This window comes from Oncorhynchus mykiss, chromosome 1 (genome assembly GCF_013265735.2).
Source record: "Oncorhynchus mykiss isolate Arlee chromosome 1, USDA_OmykA_1.1, whole genome shotgun sequence".
NCBI lineage: Eukaryota > Metazoa > Chordata > Actinopteri > Salmoniformes > Salmonidae > Oncorhynchus > Oncorhynchus mykiss.
In genome coordinates this window covers 86163167-86181913 of record NC_048565.1, presented here as the reverse complement: position 1 = coordinate 86181913, position 18747 = coordinate 86163167, and the positions used below count along the sequence as shown (strand labels likewise).

General features: G+C 46.2%; 1 protein-coding gene across 4 annotated transcripts in view; it reads right to left on the bottom strand.

Annotated features, from left to right (window-relative positions):
- Nucleotides 1-18747, bottom strand: part of LOC110531757 (UTP--glucose-1-phosphate uridylyltransferase) — a 59385-nt gene that overhangs the window by 31727 nt on the left and 8911 nt on the right. For 3 of the 4 annotated variants that reach the window (XM_036987739.1, XM_036987726.1, XM_036987722.1), the window contains exons 2-3: nt 12642-12769; nt 9489-9596 (exon numbers count right to left, since the gene is read on the bottom strand). In XM_036987739.1, coding sequence (XP_036843634.1) covers nt 9489-9596; nt 12642-12740 — 207 coding nt within the window. In that variant the 5' untranslated portion in view covers nt 12741-12769. Of the gene's footprint in view, nt 1-9488; nt 9597-12641; nt 12770-14367; nt 14495-18747 lie in introns of those variants that run through there. The other variant, XM_036987733.1, reaches the window with a different exon arrangement.

Sequence of the window (18747 nt, the reverse complement as noted above, 5' to 3'; positions counted from 1 at the left end):
GTGGTTTAAAACAGAGAACTATGGCAACCCTGTGGTTTAAAACAGAGAAAACTATGGCAACCCTGTGGTTTAAAACAGAGAAAACTATGGCAACCCTGTGGTTTAAAACAGAGAAAACTATGGCAACCCTGTGGTTTAAAACAGAGAAAACTATGGCAACCCTGTGGTTTAAAACAGAGAAAACTATGGCAACCCTGTGGTTTAAAACAGAGAAAACTATGGCAACCCTGTGGTTTAAAACAGAGAACTATGGCAACCCTGTGGTTTAAAACAGAGAAAACTATGGCAACCCTGTGGTTTAAAACAGAGAAAACTATGGCAACCCTGTGGTTTAAAACAGAGAAAACTATGGCAACCCTGTGGTTTAAAACAGAGAAAACTATGGCAACCCTGTGGTTTAAAACAGAGAAAACTATGGCAACCCTGTGGTTTAAAACAGAGAAAACTATGGCAACCCTGTGGTTTAAAACAGAGAAAACTATGGCAACCCTGTGGTTTAAAACAGAGAAAACTATGGCAACCCTGTGGTTTAAAACAGAGAAAACTATGACAACCCTGTGGTTTAAAACAGAGAAACTATGACAACCCTGTGGTTTAAAACAGAGAGAACTATGGTAATACTGGAATTCTATACTGAGGGAGAATATGGCAACACTGTGGTTTTATACTGAGGGAGAATAAGGCAACACTGTAATTTTATACTGAGGGAGAATATGGCAACACTGTAATTTTATACTGAGAAGAAACTATGACAACCCTGTGGTTTTAAACCAAGGGAGAATATGGCAATACTGTAATTTTATACTGAAGAAACTATGGCAACCCTGTGGTTTTAAACCAAGGGAGAATATGGCAATACTGTAATTTTATCCTGCAAAGAAACTATGCAACCCTGTGATTTTAAACCCTGTTGTCTGTGTGTCTAAATAAGAATTGGTTGTTAACTTGACTTGTCTGGTTAAATAAACATGACAGCATGATACACTGCTTCCTCGGGAATAGGCCCCAATCCCTGTGATCTGCGTGAAGAGGAGGCGGAGAAATAGAGAGTCCAAAAGTCGGGCTGCCTTCTGAGAATTCGTAGGCGATCGAATAAACCCCCACCTCCCTCCATTCTGCTAGCAAACGTGCAATCTTTGGACAATAAAATCGACGAGTTACGCGGAAGATTAAACTCCCAATGGGGACATTAAAAACTGTAACATCTTATGCTTCACGGAGTCGTAGCTGAACGATGACAATATCAACATACAGCTGGCTGGTTATACGATGTACCGGCAGGATAGAACAGCGGTGTCTGGTAAAACAAGGGGTGGCAGTCTATGTATTTTTGCTAACAACAGCTGGTGCACGATATCTAAGGAAGTCTCAAGCCATTGCTCGCCTGAGGTAGAGTATCTCATGATAAGCTGTACCACACTACCTACCGAGAGAGTTTTCATCTGTATTCTTTGTAGCTGTCTATACAAACCACCACAGTCAGAGGCACTAAGATGGCAGAATACAGCTTATTCAATGCTATACGCAAACAAGAAAACGCTCACCCAGAGGCGGCACTCCTGGTAGCTGGGGACTTTAATGCAGGGAAACTTAATTCCGTTTTACCAAATTTCTATCAGCATGTTAAATGTGTAACCAAAGGGGAAAATAACTCTGGACCACCTTTACTCCACACACAGAGACGCATACAAGTCTCTCCCTCGCCCTCCATTTGGCAAATCTGACCATAATTCTATCCTCCTGATTCCTGCTTACAAGCAAAAATTAAAGCAGGAAGCACCAGGAAGCACCAGTAAAAAAGTGGTCAGAGGAAGCAGTTGCTAAGCTACAGGACTGGTTTGCTAGCACAGACTAGAATATGTTCCGGGATTCCTCCGATGGCATTGAGGATTACACCACATCAGTCATTGGCTTCATCAATAAGTGCATCAATGACGTCGTCCCCACAGTGACCGTAAGTACATACCCCAACCAGAAGCCATGGATTACAGGCAGCATCCGCACTGAGCTAAAGGATAGAGCTGCAGCTTTCAAGGAGCGGGACTCTAACCCGGGAAGCTTATAAGAAATCCGCTACGCCCTCTGACGAACAGTAAAACAGGCAAAGCGTCCATACAGGACTAAGATCGAATCGTACTACACCGGCTCTGATGCTCGTTGGATGTGGCAGGGCTTGCAAACCATTACAGACTACAAAGGGAAGCACAGCCGAGAGCTGCCCAGTGACACTAGCCTACCAGACGAGCTAAACTAGTTCTATGCTCGCTTCGAGGAAAATAACACTGAAACATGCATGAGAGCACCAGCTGTTCCGGAAGACTGTGTAATCACGCTCACCGCAGCTGATGTGAGTAAGACCTTTAAACAGGTCAACATTCACTTGGCCGCAGGGCCAGACGGATTACCAGGATGTGTACTGCGAGCATGCGCTGACTAACTGGCAAGTGTCTTCACTGACATTTTCAACCTCTCCTTGTCCGAGTCTGTAATACCAACATGCTTTAAGCAGACCACCATAGACCCTGTGCCCAAGAACACTAAGGTAACCTGCCCAAATGACTACAGACCTGTAGCACTCACATCTGTAGCCATGAAGTGCCTTGAAAGGCTGGTCATGGCTCACATCAACACCATCATCCCAGAAACACTAGACCCACTCCAATTTGCATACCGCCCCAACAGATCCACAGATGATGCAATCTCCATTGCACTCCACACTGCACTTTCCCACCTGGACAAAAGGAACACCTATGTGAGAATGATATTCATTGACTACAGCTCAGCATTCAACGCCATAGTGCCCTCAAAGCTCATCAATAAGCTAAGGACCCTGGGACTAAAAACCTCCCTCTGCAACTAGATCCTGGACTTCCTGATGGGACGCCCCCGGGTGGTAAGGGTAGGTAACAACACATCCACCACGCTGATCTTCAACACAGGGGCCCCTCGGGTGCAATGCTCGGTCCCCTCCTCTACTCCCTGTTCACTCATGACTGCACGACCAGGCACGACTCCAACACCATCATTACATTTGCTGATGACACAAGTGGTAGGCCTGATCACCGACAACGACGAGACAGCCTATAGGGAGGAGGTCAGAGACCTGGCCGTGTGGTGCTAAGACAACAACCTCTCCCTCAACACGATCAAGACTAAGGAGATGATTGTGGACTACAGGAAAAAGAGACCGAGCACACCCCCATTCTCATTGACGGGTTTGTAGTGGAGCAGGTTGAGAGCTTCAAGTTCCAAGGTCCAAGCACACCAAGTCGTGAAGAGGGCACGACAAAACCTATTACCACTCAGGAGACTGAAAAGATTTGGCATGTGTCCTCAAATCCTCAAAAGGTTCTACAGCTGCACCATCGAGAGCGTCACTGGTTGCCTGGTTTGGCAACTGCTCGGCCTCCGACCACAAGGCACTACAGTGGGTAGTGCGAACGGCCCAGTACATCACTGGGACCAAGCTTCCTGCCATCCAGGACCTCTATAACAGGCAGTGTCAGAGGAAGGCCCTAAAAATGGTCAAAGACTCTGGCCACCCTAGTCATAGACTGTTCTCTCTGCTACCGCACGGCAAGCGGTACCGGAGCGCCAAGTCTAGGTCCAAGAGGCTTCTAAACAGCTTCTTCCCCCAAGCCATAAGACTCCTGAACATCTAGTCAAATGGCTACCCAGACTATTTGCAGTGCCTCCCCCCTCACCCCCTCTTTACATCACTGCTACTCTCTGATGTCATCTATGCATAGTCACTTTAATAACTATACCTACATGCACATACTACCTCAAATAACCGGTGCCCCCGCACATTGACTCTGTACCGGTACCCCCTGTATATAGTCTCGCTATTGTTATTTCACTGCTGCTCTTTAACTACTTGTTACTTTGATCTCTTATTCTTATCTGTATTGTTTTGAAACTGCATTGTTGGTTAGGGTCTCGTAAGTAAGCATTTCACTGTTAGGTCTACACCTGTTGTATTCAGCATTTCACTGTTAGGTCTACTACACCTGTTGTATTCAGCATTTCACTGTTAGGTCTACTACACCTGTTGTATTCGCCGCATGTGACTAATAACATTTGATTTGATTTGAGTAGCCCTGTGCTGAGAGGTACTACACCAAGTAACTCTGTACTTTTGAACTGAGCTCAATCAGCTCAACTCTGTGCTTTTGAACTGGGCTCAATCAGCTCAACTCTGTACTTTTGAACTGAGCTCAATCAGCTCAACTCTGTGCTTTTGAACTGAGCTCAATCAGCTCAACTCTGTGGTTTTGAACTGGGCTCAATCAGCACAACTCTGTACTTTTGAACTGAGCTCAATCCGCTCAACTGGATGAAGAGTAGCAGTAGTGTCTCAGAGCAGCAGGCCTGATCTAGGATCAGATCCTCTCTGTCCATTTCATCTTATTCACTGTGATCTAGAACAGGGTTTCTTCATCCTGGTACTGGTGATGCTAAAGGGTGCAGACAGCTGATTCAAATTATGATTTGAATCAGGTGGGTAGTGCTGAGGCAAGAACCTCTAATGATTAAGAAACACTCATCTGAAAGGCCATACTGGATGAAAGTAGAGAAGACTTGCAAGGTCAGAGAAACCTGGTCCTGAATGGTGTCAAGATGAGAGAAATGAGAAACCTGGTCCTGAATGGTGTCAAGATGAGAGAAATGAGAAACCTGGTCCTGAATGGTGTCAAGATGAGAGAAATGAGAAACCTGGTCCTGAATGGTGTCAAGGTGAGAGAAATGAGAAACCTGGTCCTGAATGGTGTCGAGATGAGAGAAATGAGAAACCTGGTCCTGAATGGTGTCAAGGTGAGAGAAATGAGAAACCTGGTCCTGAATGGTGTCAAGATGAGAGAAATGAGAAACCTGGTCCTGAATGGTGTCAAGATGAGAGAAATGAGAAACCTGGTCCTGAATGGTGTCAAGATGAGAGAAATGAGAAACCTGGTCCTGAATGGTGTCAAGATGAGAGAAATGAGAAACCTGGTCCTGAATGGTGTCAAGATGAGAGAAATGAGAAACCTGGTCCTGAATGGTGTCAAGATGAGAGAAATTAGAAACCTGGTCCTGAATGGTGTCAAGATGAGAGAAATGAGAAACATGGTCCTGAATGGTGTCAAGATGAGAGAAATGAGAAACCTGGTCCTGAATGGTGTCAAGATGAGAGAAATGAGAAACCTGGTCCTGAATGGTGTCAAGATGAGAGAAATGAGAAACCTGGTCCTGAATGGTGTCAAGATGAGAGAAATGAGAAACCTGGTCCTGAATGGTGTCAAGATGAGAGAAATGAGAAACATGGTCCTGAATGGTGTCAAGATGAGAGAAATGAGAAACCTGGTCCTGAATGGTGTCAAGATGAGAGAAATGAGAAACCTGGTCCTGAATGGTGTCAAGATGAGAGAAATGAGAAACCTGGTCCTGAATGGTGTCAAGATGAGAGAAATGAGAAACCTGGTCCTGAATGGTGTCAAGATGAGAGAAATGAGAAACCTGGTCCTGAATGGTGTCAAGATGAGAGAAATGAGAAACATGGTCCTGAATGGTGTCAAGATGAGGATGTGAGCCTCCCGGGTGGCGCAGTGGTTAAGGGCGCTGTACTGCAGCGCCAGCTGTGCCATCAGAGTTCCTGGGTTCGCGTCCAGGCCCTGTCGTGACCGGGAGGTCCGTGGGGCGACGCACAACTGGCCTAGCGTCGCCCGGGTTAGGGAGGGCTTGGTCGGTAGGGGTGTCCTTGTCTCATCGCGCACCAGCGACTCCTGTGGCGGGCTGGGTGCAGTGTGCGCTAACCAAGGTGGCCAGGTGCACAGTGTTTCCTCCGGTGCATTGGTGCGGCTGGCTTCCGGGTTGGATGCTAGCTGTGTTAAGAAGCAGTGCGGCTTGGTTGGGTTGTGTATCGGAGGACGCATGACTTTCAACCTTTGTCTCTCCCGAGCCCGTACGCGATGAGACAAGATAGTAGCTACTACAACAATTGGATACCATGAAATTGGGGAGAAAAAGGGGTAAAATAAAAAAAATAAAAAAAAAAGATGAGGATGTGAGCTGAAGAGGCCCTCTCTACACTCTCGCTCCCTATTACCTGTCATCACTACTGCATGACATAATGCTCCTTAAATAAGGGGCAATCAGCAGTTGTTACATCCATTTTTGGACATACAAATGAATGATATGCCTCATGAGCTTGTCGTACCCCATCAGAACCCAAAATATAAGCTTGTTTTACTCCAATGTTTGTAATCAAAGTAAACAAACACTATATAGCATCAAAACATGGTTAAAGCTATACTTTTGATATCATGGATGCTACGTCTATGAACTTGAGAGTGGTTACATTTCTCCAGCCCCATCCCTCAGCCTTTTACCGAAACAGGGGCGGGGAGTTCACTTTGTTGCTTTAACATTTGTACTGACCTTTTAATAATCTCACAGTGAAGCTGATATGTCAGAAACCGGATAAACAGGTTACCAGATACCTGATATAATCTAGTATGATAATGTGGATAATTATAAAAAATATTCCACAAGAAAGGAACCTGCAAATCAGGTAAGATAAGGGAGGTAAGGCAATAAATAGGCCATGGTGGCGAAGTACAGCAATTAAACACTGGAGTGATTGATGTGCAGAAGATGAATGTGCAAGTAGAGATACTGGGGTGCAAAGGAGCAAGATAAATAAATAAATACAGTATGGGGATGAGGTAGGTAGATAGATGGGCTATGTACAGGTGCAGTGATCTGCGAGCTGCTTAAAGCTAGTGAAGGAGATATGAGTTTCCAGCTTCATTGATTTTTGCAGTTCGTTCCAGTCATTAGCAGCAGAGAACTATAAGGAAAGGCGGCCAAAGGAAGAATAGGCTTTGGGGGTGACCAGTGAGATATACGTGCTGGAGCACGTGGTACGGGTGAGTGCTGCTATGGTGACCAGTGAGCTGAGATAAGGCGGGGCTTTACCTAGCAGAAAGGGCTTGTAGATAACCTGTAGCCAGTGGGTTTGGCGACGAGTATGAAGCGAGGGCCAGCCAACGAGAGAGTACAGGTCGCAGTGGTAGGTAGTATATGGGGCTTTGGTGACAAAACGGATGGCACTGTGATAGACTGCATCCAATTTGTTGAGTAGAGTGTTGGAGGCTATTTTGTAAATTACATTGACAAAGAATAGTGGAACCCTCCAAAGAATAGTGGAACACTCCAAAGAATAGTGGAACCCTCCAAAGAATAGTGGAACCCTCCAAAGAATAGTGGAACACTCCAAAGAATAGTGGAACCCTTCAAAGAATAGTGGAACCCTCCAAAGAATAGTGGAACACTCCAAAGAATAGTGGAACCCTTCAAAGAATAGTGGAACCCTCCAAAGAATAGTGGAACCCTCCAAAGAATAGTGGAACCCTCCAAATAATAGTGGAACACTCCAAAGAATAGTGAGCTCTTCCAATCTCCCAGAAGGTTCCTGAATCCTGTTTCCCAGCAAGCCTATGTCATCCAATCCCTCTGTCCTTCACTCTGCCCCTCCCTAGCTTCAGCTTGGAACACATTGCAAACAATCATTATGATGCAACTGAGGCCAAGAAGGAAAATAAGCCAGGACAGTCCCAGACACGTTGTCAACGTCAGGTTATCAGGTTGGGTTACTTTAATGGATCACTCATATCGCCCATCACGGATGGATGGATTGTTTTGTATTCAAACTAGTTGAATGAATAAGTAAGGTTGGCAAAACATTTCCACCCGGCCCACTGGTCAGTCATCTGGACCACAGAGTTCCTGCTTGCTGAAGCAGTGCAGTTTCACTCGCTCTTTCCTTTGTGAAATGCTTTCGGATTGCAATGTTTCAAAATGGAGGCCGAACGCCAGGGGAAAACCCTGTATTGCAAGCAACCACTGTTCTTACTGTTGGGGGGGGTCCCAGCTTTCTGGTCTGAATTGTATTTACTATTGAACAAAGGGCACTCCCGACTGCCATTCAAGGTGGGTGCATGGGCCTATACATCACATGAACTGTTATATACCAATACCACGGCTAACCATCACTAATAGGCTACATTTAGAGAACCACTTCCTCAGATGGCGAATTAGCCCCAAATGAATGAATATTATGTGAATTAAAGGATGTTTAGGTTCTACTCTCACACTAGTCCCCATTTGGAATGTTAGTATGGAACCACGTGACTAGGCTCTGATTCATAGAGCAGAACATGTGAGTTAAAGGATGTTTAGGTTCTGCTCTCCTCACGTATACAGAACACACACCCTCACGACATAAATCACTCAAACATGCACACAAACATCCATCATCACACAAACATCCATCATCACACACACACACACACACACACACACACACACACACACACACACACACACACACACACACACACACACACACACACATACACACACACACATACTACTCATCACTCATTTTGAAGACTGCTGGTTCTTAGGAACAAAGCCATCAATAGTAATTTCAACATGAACAAACTACGACACACCCACATCCAGCCCCACCTCACACACACACACACACACACAAATGTATATGTGCAGTCCTACACGTAAACAAAACTGCACAAAAAATCTCTCTTAATGTGCTCCCTGTCACTTTCTTTCCCTATCCACAAAACAAAATGAGACATCCCTCTCTCTCTATTCTGTCTCTATTTCTTTCCCTGGTCTCTGTTTCTCTCTATCCTTCTTTCACTGTCACTCTCTCTCCTTCTGTCTCTCTCTCTATTCTGTCCCTCTCTCTCTCTCTCTCTCTCTCTCTCTCTCTCTATTCTGTCTCTATTTCTTTCCCTGGTCTCTGTTTCTCTCTATCCTTCTTTCTCTGTCACTCTCTCTCCTTCTGTCTCTCTCTCTATTCTGTCCCTCTCTCTCTCTCTATTCTGTCTCTATTTCTTTCCCTGGTCTCTGTCCCTCTCTCTATTCTGTCTCTCTCTCTATTCTGTCTCTCTCTCTATTCTGTCTCTCTCTCTCTATTCTGTCTCTCTCTCTATTCTGTCCCTCTCTCTATGCTGTCTCTCTCTTTATTCTGTCTCTCTCTCTCTATTCTGTCCCCCTCTCTCTATTCTGTCTCTCTCTCTATTCTGTCTCTCTCTCTCTTTCTTCCCCAGGTCTCTGTTTCTCTCTCTTCCCCAGGTCTCTCTCTCTCTCTTTCTTCCCCAGGTCTCTCTCTCTTTCTTCCCCAGGTCTCTGTTTCTGGGCCCAGTCAGCTGTGAGAGAAAGCTTGGGGGTTGTGGAGGGAGCCCTGGAGCTCTAGCAGAGACAGGGGGAGCCAGCTGGCTGCGTGCCCAGAGGAAGAGACCCCAAAGCTGGCCTCACCGTGTGAGCTCTCCCCCTGGCCTCCACTGTTCCCATCTGCCTGAGAGTCCACTTCATCACACCATATTACTGGATCACTCACTGATGAGCTAACACACACACACACACACACACACACACACACACACACACACACACAGACAGGGTTTTTATTTGAGCCTTACTGAGTCTTCTGGAGGTCTGTGTATCTTGGGCCAGTCCACCGATGGCCCCTTCACCTGCAGAAACCTGTGGAACAGCTTCTTGAATCCATCAAAGTCCTTCTTGGAGACCTGGAATACACGAGGAGTATACGTTAGAACAACAACATTACTTTATCCCCAGTAGGCATACAAACAGACAGAGATATGCTGGGTTACTGGTTGTACCAAATACTGTATCGGTGTTTGATTGAGCTGCCTGTTGCAATGGAACCAATAAATAAAAACATCTCAAAAAACAAACTCTGTCCTCCTGTCACTCCAGACAGACTAAAACAAACTCTGTCCTCCTGTCACTCCAGACAGACTAAAACAAACTCTGTCCTCCTGTCACTCCAGACAGACTAAAACAAACTCTGTCCTCCTGTCACTCCAGGCAGACTAAAACAAACTCTGTCCTCCTGTCACTCCAGACAGACTAAAACAAACTCTGTCCTCCTGTCACTCCAGACAGACTAAAACAAACTCTGTCCTCCTGTCACTCCAGACAGACTAAAACAAACTCTGTCCTCCTGTCACTCCAGACAGACTAAAACAAACTCTGTCCTCCTGTCACTCGAGACAGACTAAAACAAACTCTGTCCTCCTGTCACTCCAGACAGACTAAAACAAACTCTGTCCTCCTGTCACTCCAGACAGACTAAAACAAACTCTGTCCTCCTGTCACTCCAGACAGACTAAAACAAACTCTGTCCTCCTGTCACTCCAGACAGACTAAAACAAACTCTGTCCTCCTGTCACTCCAGGCAGACTAAAACAAACTCTGTCCTCCTGTCACTCCAGACAGACTAAAACAAACTCTGTCCTCCTGTCACTCCAGGCAGACTAAAACAAACTCTGTCCTCCTGTCACTCCAGACAGACTAAAACAAACTCTGTCCTCCTGTCACTCCAGACAGACTAAAACAAACTCTGTCCTCCTGTCACTCCAGACAGACTAAAACAAACTCTGTCCTCCTGTCACTCCAGACAGACTAAAACAAACTCTGTCCTCCTGTCACTCCAGGCAGACTAAAACAAACTCTGTCCTCCTGTCACTCCAGACAGACTAAAACAAACTCTGTCCTCCTGTCACTCCAGACAGACTAAAACAAACTCTGTCCTCCTGTCACTCCAGACAGACTAAAACAAACTCTGTCCTCCTGTCACTCCAGACAGACTAAAACAAACTCTGTCCTCCTGTCACTCCAGACAGACTAAAACAAACTCTGTCCTCCTGTCACTCCAGACAGACTAAAACAAACTCTGTCCTCCTGTCACTCCAGACAGACTAAAACAAACTCTGTCCTCCTGTCACTCCAGACAGACTAAAACAAACTCTGTCCTCCTGTCACTCCAGACAGACTAAAACAAACTCTGTCCTCCTGTCACTCCAGACAGACTAAAACAAACTCTGTCCTCCTGTCACTCCAGGCAGACTAAAACAAACTCTGTCCTCCTGTCACTCCAGACAGACTAAAACAAACTCTGTCCTCCTGTCACTCCAGACAGACTAAAACAAACTCTGTCCTCCTGTCACTCCAGACAGACTAAAACAAACTCTGTCCTCCTGTCACTCCAGACAGACTAAAACAAACTCTGTCCTCCTGTCACTCCAGACAGACTAAAACAAACTCTGTCCTCCTGTCACTCCAGGCAGACTAAAACAAACTCTGTCCTCCTGTCACTCCAGACAGACTAAAACAAACTCTGTCCTCCTGTCACTCCAGACAGACTAAAACAAACTCTGTCCTCCTGTCACTCCAGACAGACTAAAACAAACTCTGTCCTCCTGTCACTCCAGACAGACTAAAACAAACTCTGTCCTCCTGTCACTCCAGACAGACTAAAACAAACTCTGTCCTCCTGTCACTCCAGACAGACTAAAACAAACTCTGTCCTCCTGTCACTCCAGACAGACTAAAACAAACTCTGTCCTCCTGTCACTCCAGACAGACTAAAACAAACTCTGTCCTCCTGTCACTCCAGACAGACTAAAACAAACTCTGTCCTCCTGTCACTCCAGACAGACTAAAACAAACTCTGTCCTCCTGTCACTCCAGACAGACTAAAACAAACTCTGTCCTCCTGTCACTCCAGGCAGACTAAAACAAACTCTGTCCTCCTGTCACTCCAGACAGACTAAAACAAACTCTGTCCTCCTGTCACTCCAGACAGACTAAAACAAACTCTGTCCTCCTGTCACTCCAGACAGACTAAAACAAACTCTGTCCTCCTGTCACTCCAGACAGACTAAAACAAACTCTGTCCTCCTGTCACTCCAGACAGACTAAAACAAACTCTGTCCTCCTGTCACTCCAGACAGACTAAAACAAACTCTGTCCTCCTGTCACTCCAGGCAGACTAAAACAAACTCTGTCCTCCTGTCACTCCAGACAGACTAAAACAAACTCTGTCCTCCTGTCACTCCAGACAGACTAAAACAAACTCTGTCCTCCTGTCACTCCAGACAGACTAAAACAAACTCTGTCCTCCTGTCACTCCAGACAGACTAAAACAAACTCTGTCCTCCTGTCACTCCAGACAGACTAAAACAAACTCTGTCCTCCTGTCACTCCAGACAGACTAAAACAAACTCTGTCCTCCTGTCACTCCAGGCAGACTAAAACAAACTCTGTCCTCCTGTCACTCCAGACAGACTAAAACAAACTCTGTCCTCCTGTCACTCCAGGCAGACTAAAACAAACTCTGTCCTCCTGTCACTCCAGACAGACTAAAGCAAACGCTCAAGATGTTGAAAGATTTAAACCCAGTTCTACATAGTATAGATGAAACTACATAGTATAGATCTCATCTCGGAGGCTGAATGTTTTCATCGTTGGTGTAATATGGTTGATTTATTGATGAGTACATTTATAAACACATCATCAAACAGCATTTCTGTTCAAAGCCAACCAATATCATCATGGCTTTCATGTGTATAAACATTCATTGATGTGAAATGCTTATAGGTGTGTGTGTGTGTGTGTGTGGACTCTCTTTGACACTCTGCTACAGTATGTGTCACTCACCTGATTTCCCCTCCCCTCATCTTGGGAACACAATCACTACCAGACGGACCCAGGGAGAGGGAGAAGTGTGTGTGTGTGTGTGTGTGTGTGTGTGTGTGTGTGAGTACCTCCTTGTCGACCCCCGTGGCAGTGTCCAGTAGTTTCTCCAGCTCTGCGTGCATGGAGGTCTCCAGCTGCTGCCTCATCTCCTCCTGAAACTGGGCCATCCCTCCGTTAGGCACACCCTTACTGAGACCTGAAACACCATGTCAACTCTGTTAGATACACCCTTACTGAGACACCATGTCAACTCTGTTAGATACACCCTTACTGAGACACCATGTCAACTCTGTTAGATACACCCTTACTGAGACCTGAAACACCATGTCAACTCTGTTAGATACACCCTTACTGAGACCTGAAACACCATGTCAACTCTGTTAGATACACCCTTACTGAGACACCATGTCAACTCTGTTAGATACACCCTTACTGAGACACCATGTCAACTCTGTTAGATACACCCTTACTGAGACACCATATCAACACCGTTAGACACACCCTTACTGAGACACCATGTCAACTCTGTTAGATACACCCTTACTGAGACACCATGTCAACTCTGTTAGATACACCCTTACTGAGACACCATGTCAACTCTGTTAGATACACCCTTACTGAGACACCATGTCAACTCTGTTAGATACACCCTTACTGAGACACCATGTCAACTCTGTTAGATACACCCTTACTGAGACACCATGTCAACTCTGTTAGATACACCCTTACTGAGACACCATATCAACACCGTTAGACACACCCTTACTGAGACACCATGTCAACTCTGTTAGATACACCCTTACTGAGACACCATGTCAACTCTGTTAGATACACCCTTACTGAGACACCATATCAACACCGTTAGACACACCCTTACTGAGACACCGTGTCAACTCTGTTAGATACACCCTTACTGAGACACCATATCAACACCGTTAGACACACCCTTACTGAGACACCATGTCAACTCTGTTAGATACACCCTTACTGAGACACCATATCAACACCGTTAGACACACCCTTACTGAGACACCATGTCAACTCTGTTAGATACACCCTTACTGAGACCTGAAACACCATGTCAACTCTGTTAGATACACCCTTACTGAGACACCATGTCAACTCTGTTAGATACACCCTTACTGAGACCTGAAACACCATGTCAACTCTGTTAGATACACCCTTACTGAGACACCATGTCAACTCTGTTAGATACACCCTTACTGAGACCTGAAACACCATGTCAACTCTGTTAGATACACCCTTACTGAGACCTGAGACACCATGTCAACTCTGTTAGATACACCCTTACTGAGACACCATGTCAACTCTGTTAGATACACCCTTACTGAGACACCATGTAAACTCTGTTAGATACACCCTTACTGAGACACCATGTCAACTCTGTTAGATACACCCTTACTGAGACACCATGTCAACTCTGTTAGATACACCCTTACTGAGACCTGAAACACCATGTCAACTCTGTTAGATACACCCTTACTGAGACCTGAAACACCATGTCAACTCTGTTAGATACACCCTTACTGAGACCTGAGACACCATGTCAACTCTGTTAGATACACCCTTACTGAGACACCATGTCAACTCTGTTAGATACACCCTTACTGAGACACCATGTCAACTCTGTTAGATACACCCTTACTGAGACACCATGTCAACTCTGTTAGATACACCCTTACTGAGACCTGAAACACCATGTCAACACCGTTAGACAGGCCCTTACTCAAACCTATAAAACCTGTATTTCCTGGACCTGACTTAGTCACTCACCTGGATCAGGAAATACAGGGGAGACACCTTAGTCACTCAGACCTGGACCAGGAAATACAGGAGAGACACCTTAGTCACTCAGACCTGGACCAGGAAATACAGGAGAGACACCTTAGTCACTTAGACCTGGACCAGGAAATACAGGAGAGACACCTTAGTCACTCAGACCTGGACCAGGAAATACAAGGGAGACACCTTAGTCACTCAGACCAGGACCAGGAAATACAGGGGAGACACCTTAGTCACTCAGACCTGGACCAGGAAATACAGGGGAGACACCTTAGTCACTCAGACCTGGACCAGGAAATACAGGGGAGACACCTTAGTCACTTAGACCTGGACCAGGAAATACAGGGGAGACACCTTAGTCACTCAGACCTGGACCAGGAAATACAGGGGAGACACCTTAGTCACTCAGACCTGGACCAGGAAATACAGGGGAGACACCTTAGTCACTCAGACCTGGACCAGGAAATACAGGGGAGACACCTTAGTCACTCAGACCTGGACCAGGAAATACAGGGGAGACACCTTAGTCACTCAGACCTGGACCAGGAAATACAGGGGAGACACCTTCGTCACTCAGACCTGGACCAGGCAATACAGGGGAGACACTTTCTACTCTTTAAAATCACATGCCATATTTTAAATAAAGTGTTATCAACAGCACTATTAAGCAGATTTGGTTGATTTTGTGGTCTCAAACCAGTGAGCTTGCCACCATTCGCCATCAAGAATATGAGCTATATGGAGTTATTTACAATGAAAGAGGTGGTCATTTTGTTCCCTTGACATATAGTTGCAACAACAAAAAATAGATGTAAAACATAATTACAATCTGGTTAAATGTGGGTTCTGAGGCAAAGGGGGCGGATCCTGCAGGCATCATGGTTTAGAACCTGCTCTACTGAGATACTCTACAGCGTTAATCAAGCCTGGTACTAGAATGTGGTTTGACTTGACTCCTGTCAGGTTATGGAATGTCGTGCATTCCAAGAAGCTACCATATGTTTGATTTGCATGTTGTCATCCACTTTAATTCCCAACAATGTATGCTATAAATGTCACTGAACAGCTGGCATGGACCTGTTGTGAGTTCTGGGTCATGTTCATTTGGCAACAAACTGAGAAAAATAGCTGTGAAACAGAGAGGGAGTACCTGGACTTGTCCAATGAGAAAAAGGAGTACACAGATAAATCTGGCGCATGAAACCCTCTCATTTTCCAGGGTGGGAAGCCTTCCTTAGAGAGAAGTAATCATAGAAGGTGTGCCACTGCCGCAGCACAGTAGTGTGTGTGTGTGTGTGTGTGTGTGTGTGTGTGTGTGTGTGTGTGTGTGTGTGTGTGTGTGTGTGTGTGTGTGTGTGTGTGTGTGTGTGTGTGTGTGTGTGTGTGTGTGTGTGTGTATGAGAAATCTAACTTAACCACAAGCCATGGACAAACAGAACACTGTGCCTCGGCCAACAGTGAGATAGATGAAAGAGAAACTCAATCCCATTGCTCCCAAACTCAATCCCATTGCTCCCAAACTCAATCCCATTGCTCCCAAACTAAATCCCATTGCTCCCAAACTAAATCCCATTGCTCCCAAACTAAATCCCATTGCTCCCAAACTAAATCCCATTGCTCCCAAACTAAATCCCATTGCTCCCAAACTAACTACAATCCTGGGTCAGGAGGTGTAGAGACTAGGGACAGAATCCTGGGTCAGGAGGTGTAGAGACTAGGGACACAATCCTGGGTCAGGAGGTGTGGAGAGACTAGGGACAGAATCCTGGGTCAGGAGGTGTGGAGAGACTAGGGACACAATCCTGGGTCAGGAGGTGTAGAGACTAGGGACACAATCCTGGGTCAGGAGGTATAGAGACTAGGGACACAATCCTGGGTCAGGAGGTGTAGAGAGACTAGGGACACAATCCTGGGTCAGGAGGTGTAGAGACTAGGGACACAATCCTGGGTCAGGAGGTGTAGAGACTAGGGACACAATCCTGGGTCAGGAGGTGTAGAGACTAGGGACAGAATCCTGGGTCAGGAGGTGTAGAGACTAGGGACACAATCCTGGGTCAGGAGGTGTGGAGAGACTAGGGACACAATCCTGGGTCAGGAGGTGTAGAGACTAGGGACACAATCCTGGGTCAGGAGGTGTAGAGAGACTAGGGACACAATCCTGGGTCAGGAGGTGTAGAGACTAGGGACAGAATCCTGGGTCAGGAGGTGTAGAGACTAGGGACACAATCCTGGGTCAGGAGGTGTAGAGAGACTAGGGACACAATCCTGGGTCAGGAGGTGTAGAGACTAGGGACACAATCCTGGGTCAGGAGGTGTGGAGAGACTAGGGACACAATCCTGGGTCAGGAGGTGTAGAGACTAGGGACACAATCCTGGGTCAGGAGGTGTGGAGAGACTAGGGACACAATCCTGGGTCAGGAGGTGTAGAGACTAGGGACACAATCCTGGGTCAGGAGGTGTAGAGACTAGGGACACAATCCTGGGTCAGGAGGTGTAGAGAGAGAGACTAGGGACACAATCCTGGGTCAGGAGGTGTGGTGAGACTAGGGACACAATCCTGGGTCAGGAGGTGTAGAGACTAGGGTCACAATCCTGGGTCAGGAGGTGTGGAGAGACTAGGGACACAATCCTGGGTCAGGAGGTGTGGAGAGACTAGGGACACAATCCTGGGTCAGGAGGTGTGGAGAGACTAGGGACACAATCCTGGGTCAGGAGGTGTAGAGAGACTAGGGACACAATCCTGGGTCAGGAGGTGTAGAGACTAGGGTCACAATCCTGGGTCAGGAGGTGTGTAGAGACTAGGGACACAATCCTGGGTCAGGAGGTGTGGAGAGACTAGGGACACAATCCTGGGTCAGGAGGTGTGTAGACTAGGGACACAATCCTGGGTCGGGAGGTGTAGAGAGACTAGGGACACAATCCTGGGTCAGGAGGTGTAGAGACTAGGGACATAATCCTGGGTCAGGAGGTGTGGAGAGACTAGGGACAGAATCCTGGGTCAGGAGGTGTAGAGAGACTAGGGACACAATCCTGGGTCAGGAGGTGTGGAGAGACTAGGGACACAATCCTGGGTCAGGAGGTGTAGAGACTAGGGACACAATCCTGGGTCAGGAGGTGTAGAGAGACTAGGGACACAATCCTGGGTCAGGAGGTGTAGAGAGACTAGGGACACAATCCTGGGTCAGGAGGTGTGGAGAGACTAGGGACACAATCCTGGGTTGCTTTTGTCCAGTTCTTGAGCCTTGTAGGTGATATTCTAGCTCTTGTAAACACCTTGGACCAGAGCTAGTGATATCCTTCAGTAGGCTATTGTACAACGCCTTGGACCAGAGCTAGTGATATCCTTTTGTAGGCTATTGTAAAACGCTTTGGACCAAGGCTAGTGATATCCTTATGTAGGCTATTGTAGCTGTGCCTCTAGCCCTGGAGTGGAATTTGGAATAAATAATTTACCCCACCAATTTCTATTCACTTTGATGGGTTGTGGCTAAAGCATGAGGTTGTAGATGATGTTGTGATGATGGGTCTCCCTATAACATGATGTTGTAGATGATGGGTCTCCATATAACATGGGGTTGTAGATGATGTTGTGATGATGGGTCTCCCTATAACATGGGGTTGTAGATGATAGGTCTCTCTATAACATGGGGTTGTAGATGATGGGTCTCCCTATAACATGGGGTTGTAGATGATGGGTCTCTCTATAACATGGGGTTGTAGATGATGGGTCTCCCTATAACATGGGGTTGTAGATGATGGGTCTCCTTATAACATGATGTTGTAGATGATGGGTCTCCATAAAACATGGGGTTGTAGATGATGGGTCTCCTTATAACATGATGTTGTAGATGATGGGTCTCCCTATAACATGGGGTTGTAGATGATGGGTCTCCCTATAACATGGGGTTGTAGATGATAGGTCTCTCTATAACATGGGGTTGTAGATGATGGGTCTCCCTATAACATGGGGTTGTAGATGATGGGTCTCCTTATAACATGATGTTGTAGATGATGGGTCTCCCTATAACATGGGGTTGTAGATGATGGGTCTCCCTATAACATGGGGTTGTAGATGATGTTGTAGATGATGGGTCTCCCTATAACATGGGGTTATAGATGATGGGTCTCCCTATAACATGATGTTGTAGATGATGGGTCTCTCTATAACATGATGTTGTAGATGATGGGTCTCCTTATAACATGGGGTTGTAGATGATGGGTCTCCCTATAACATGGGGTTGTATATGATGGGTCTCCCTATAACATGGGGTTGTAGATGATGTTGTAGATGATGGGTCTCCCTATAACATGGGGTTGTAGATGATGGGTCTCTCTATAACATGGGGTTGTATATGATGGGTCTCCCTATAA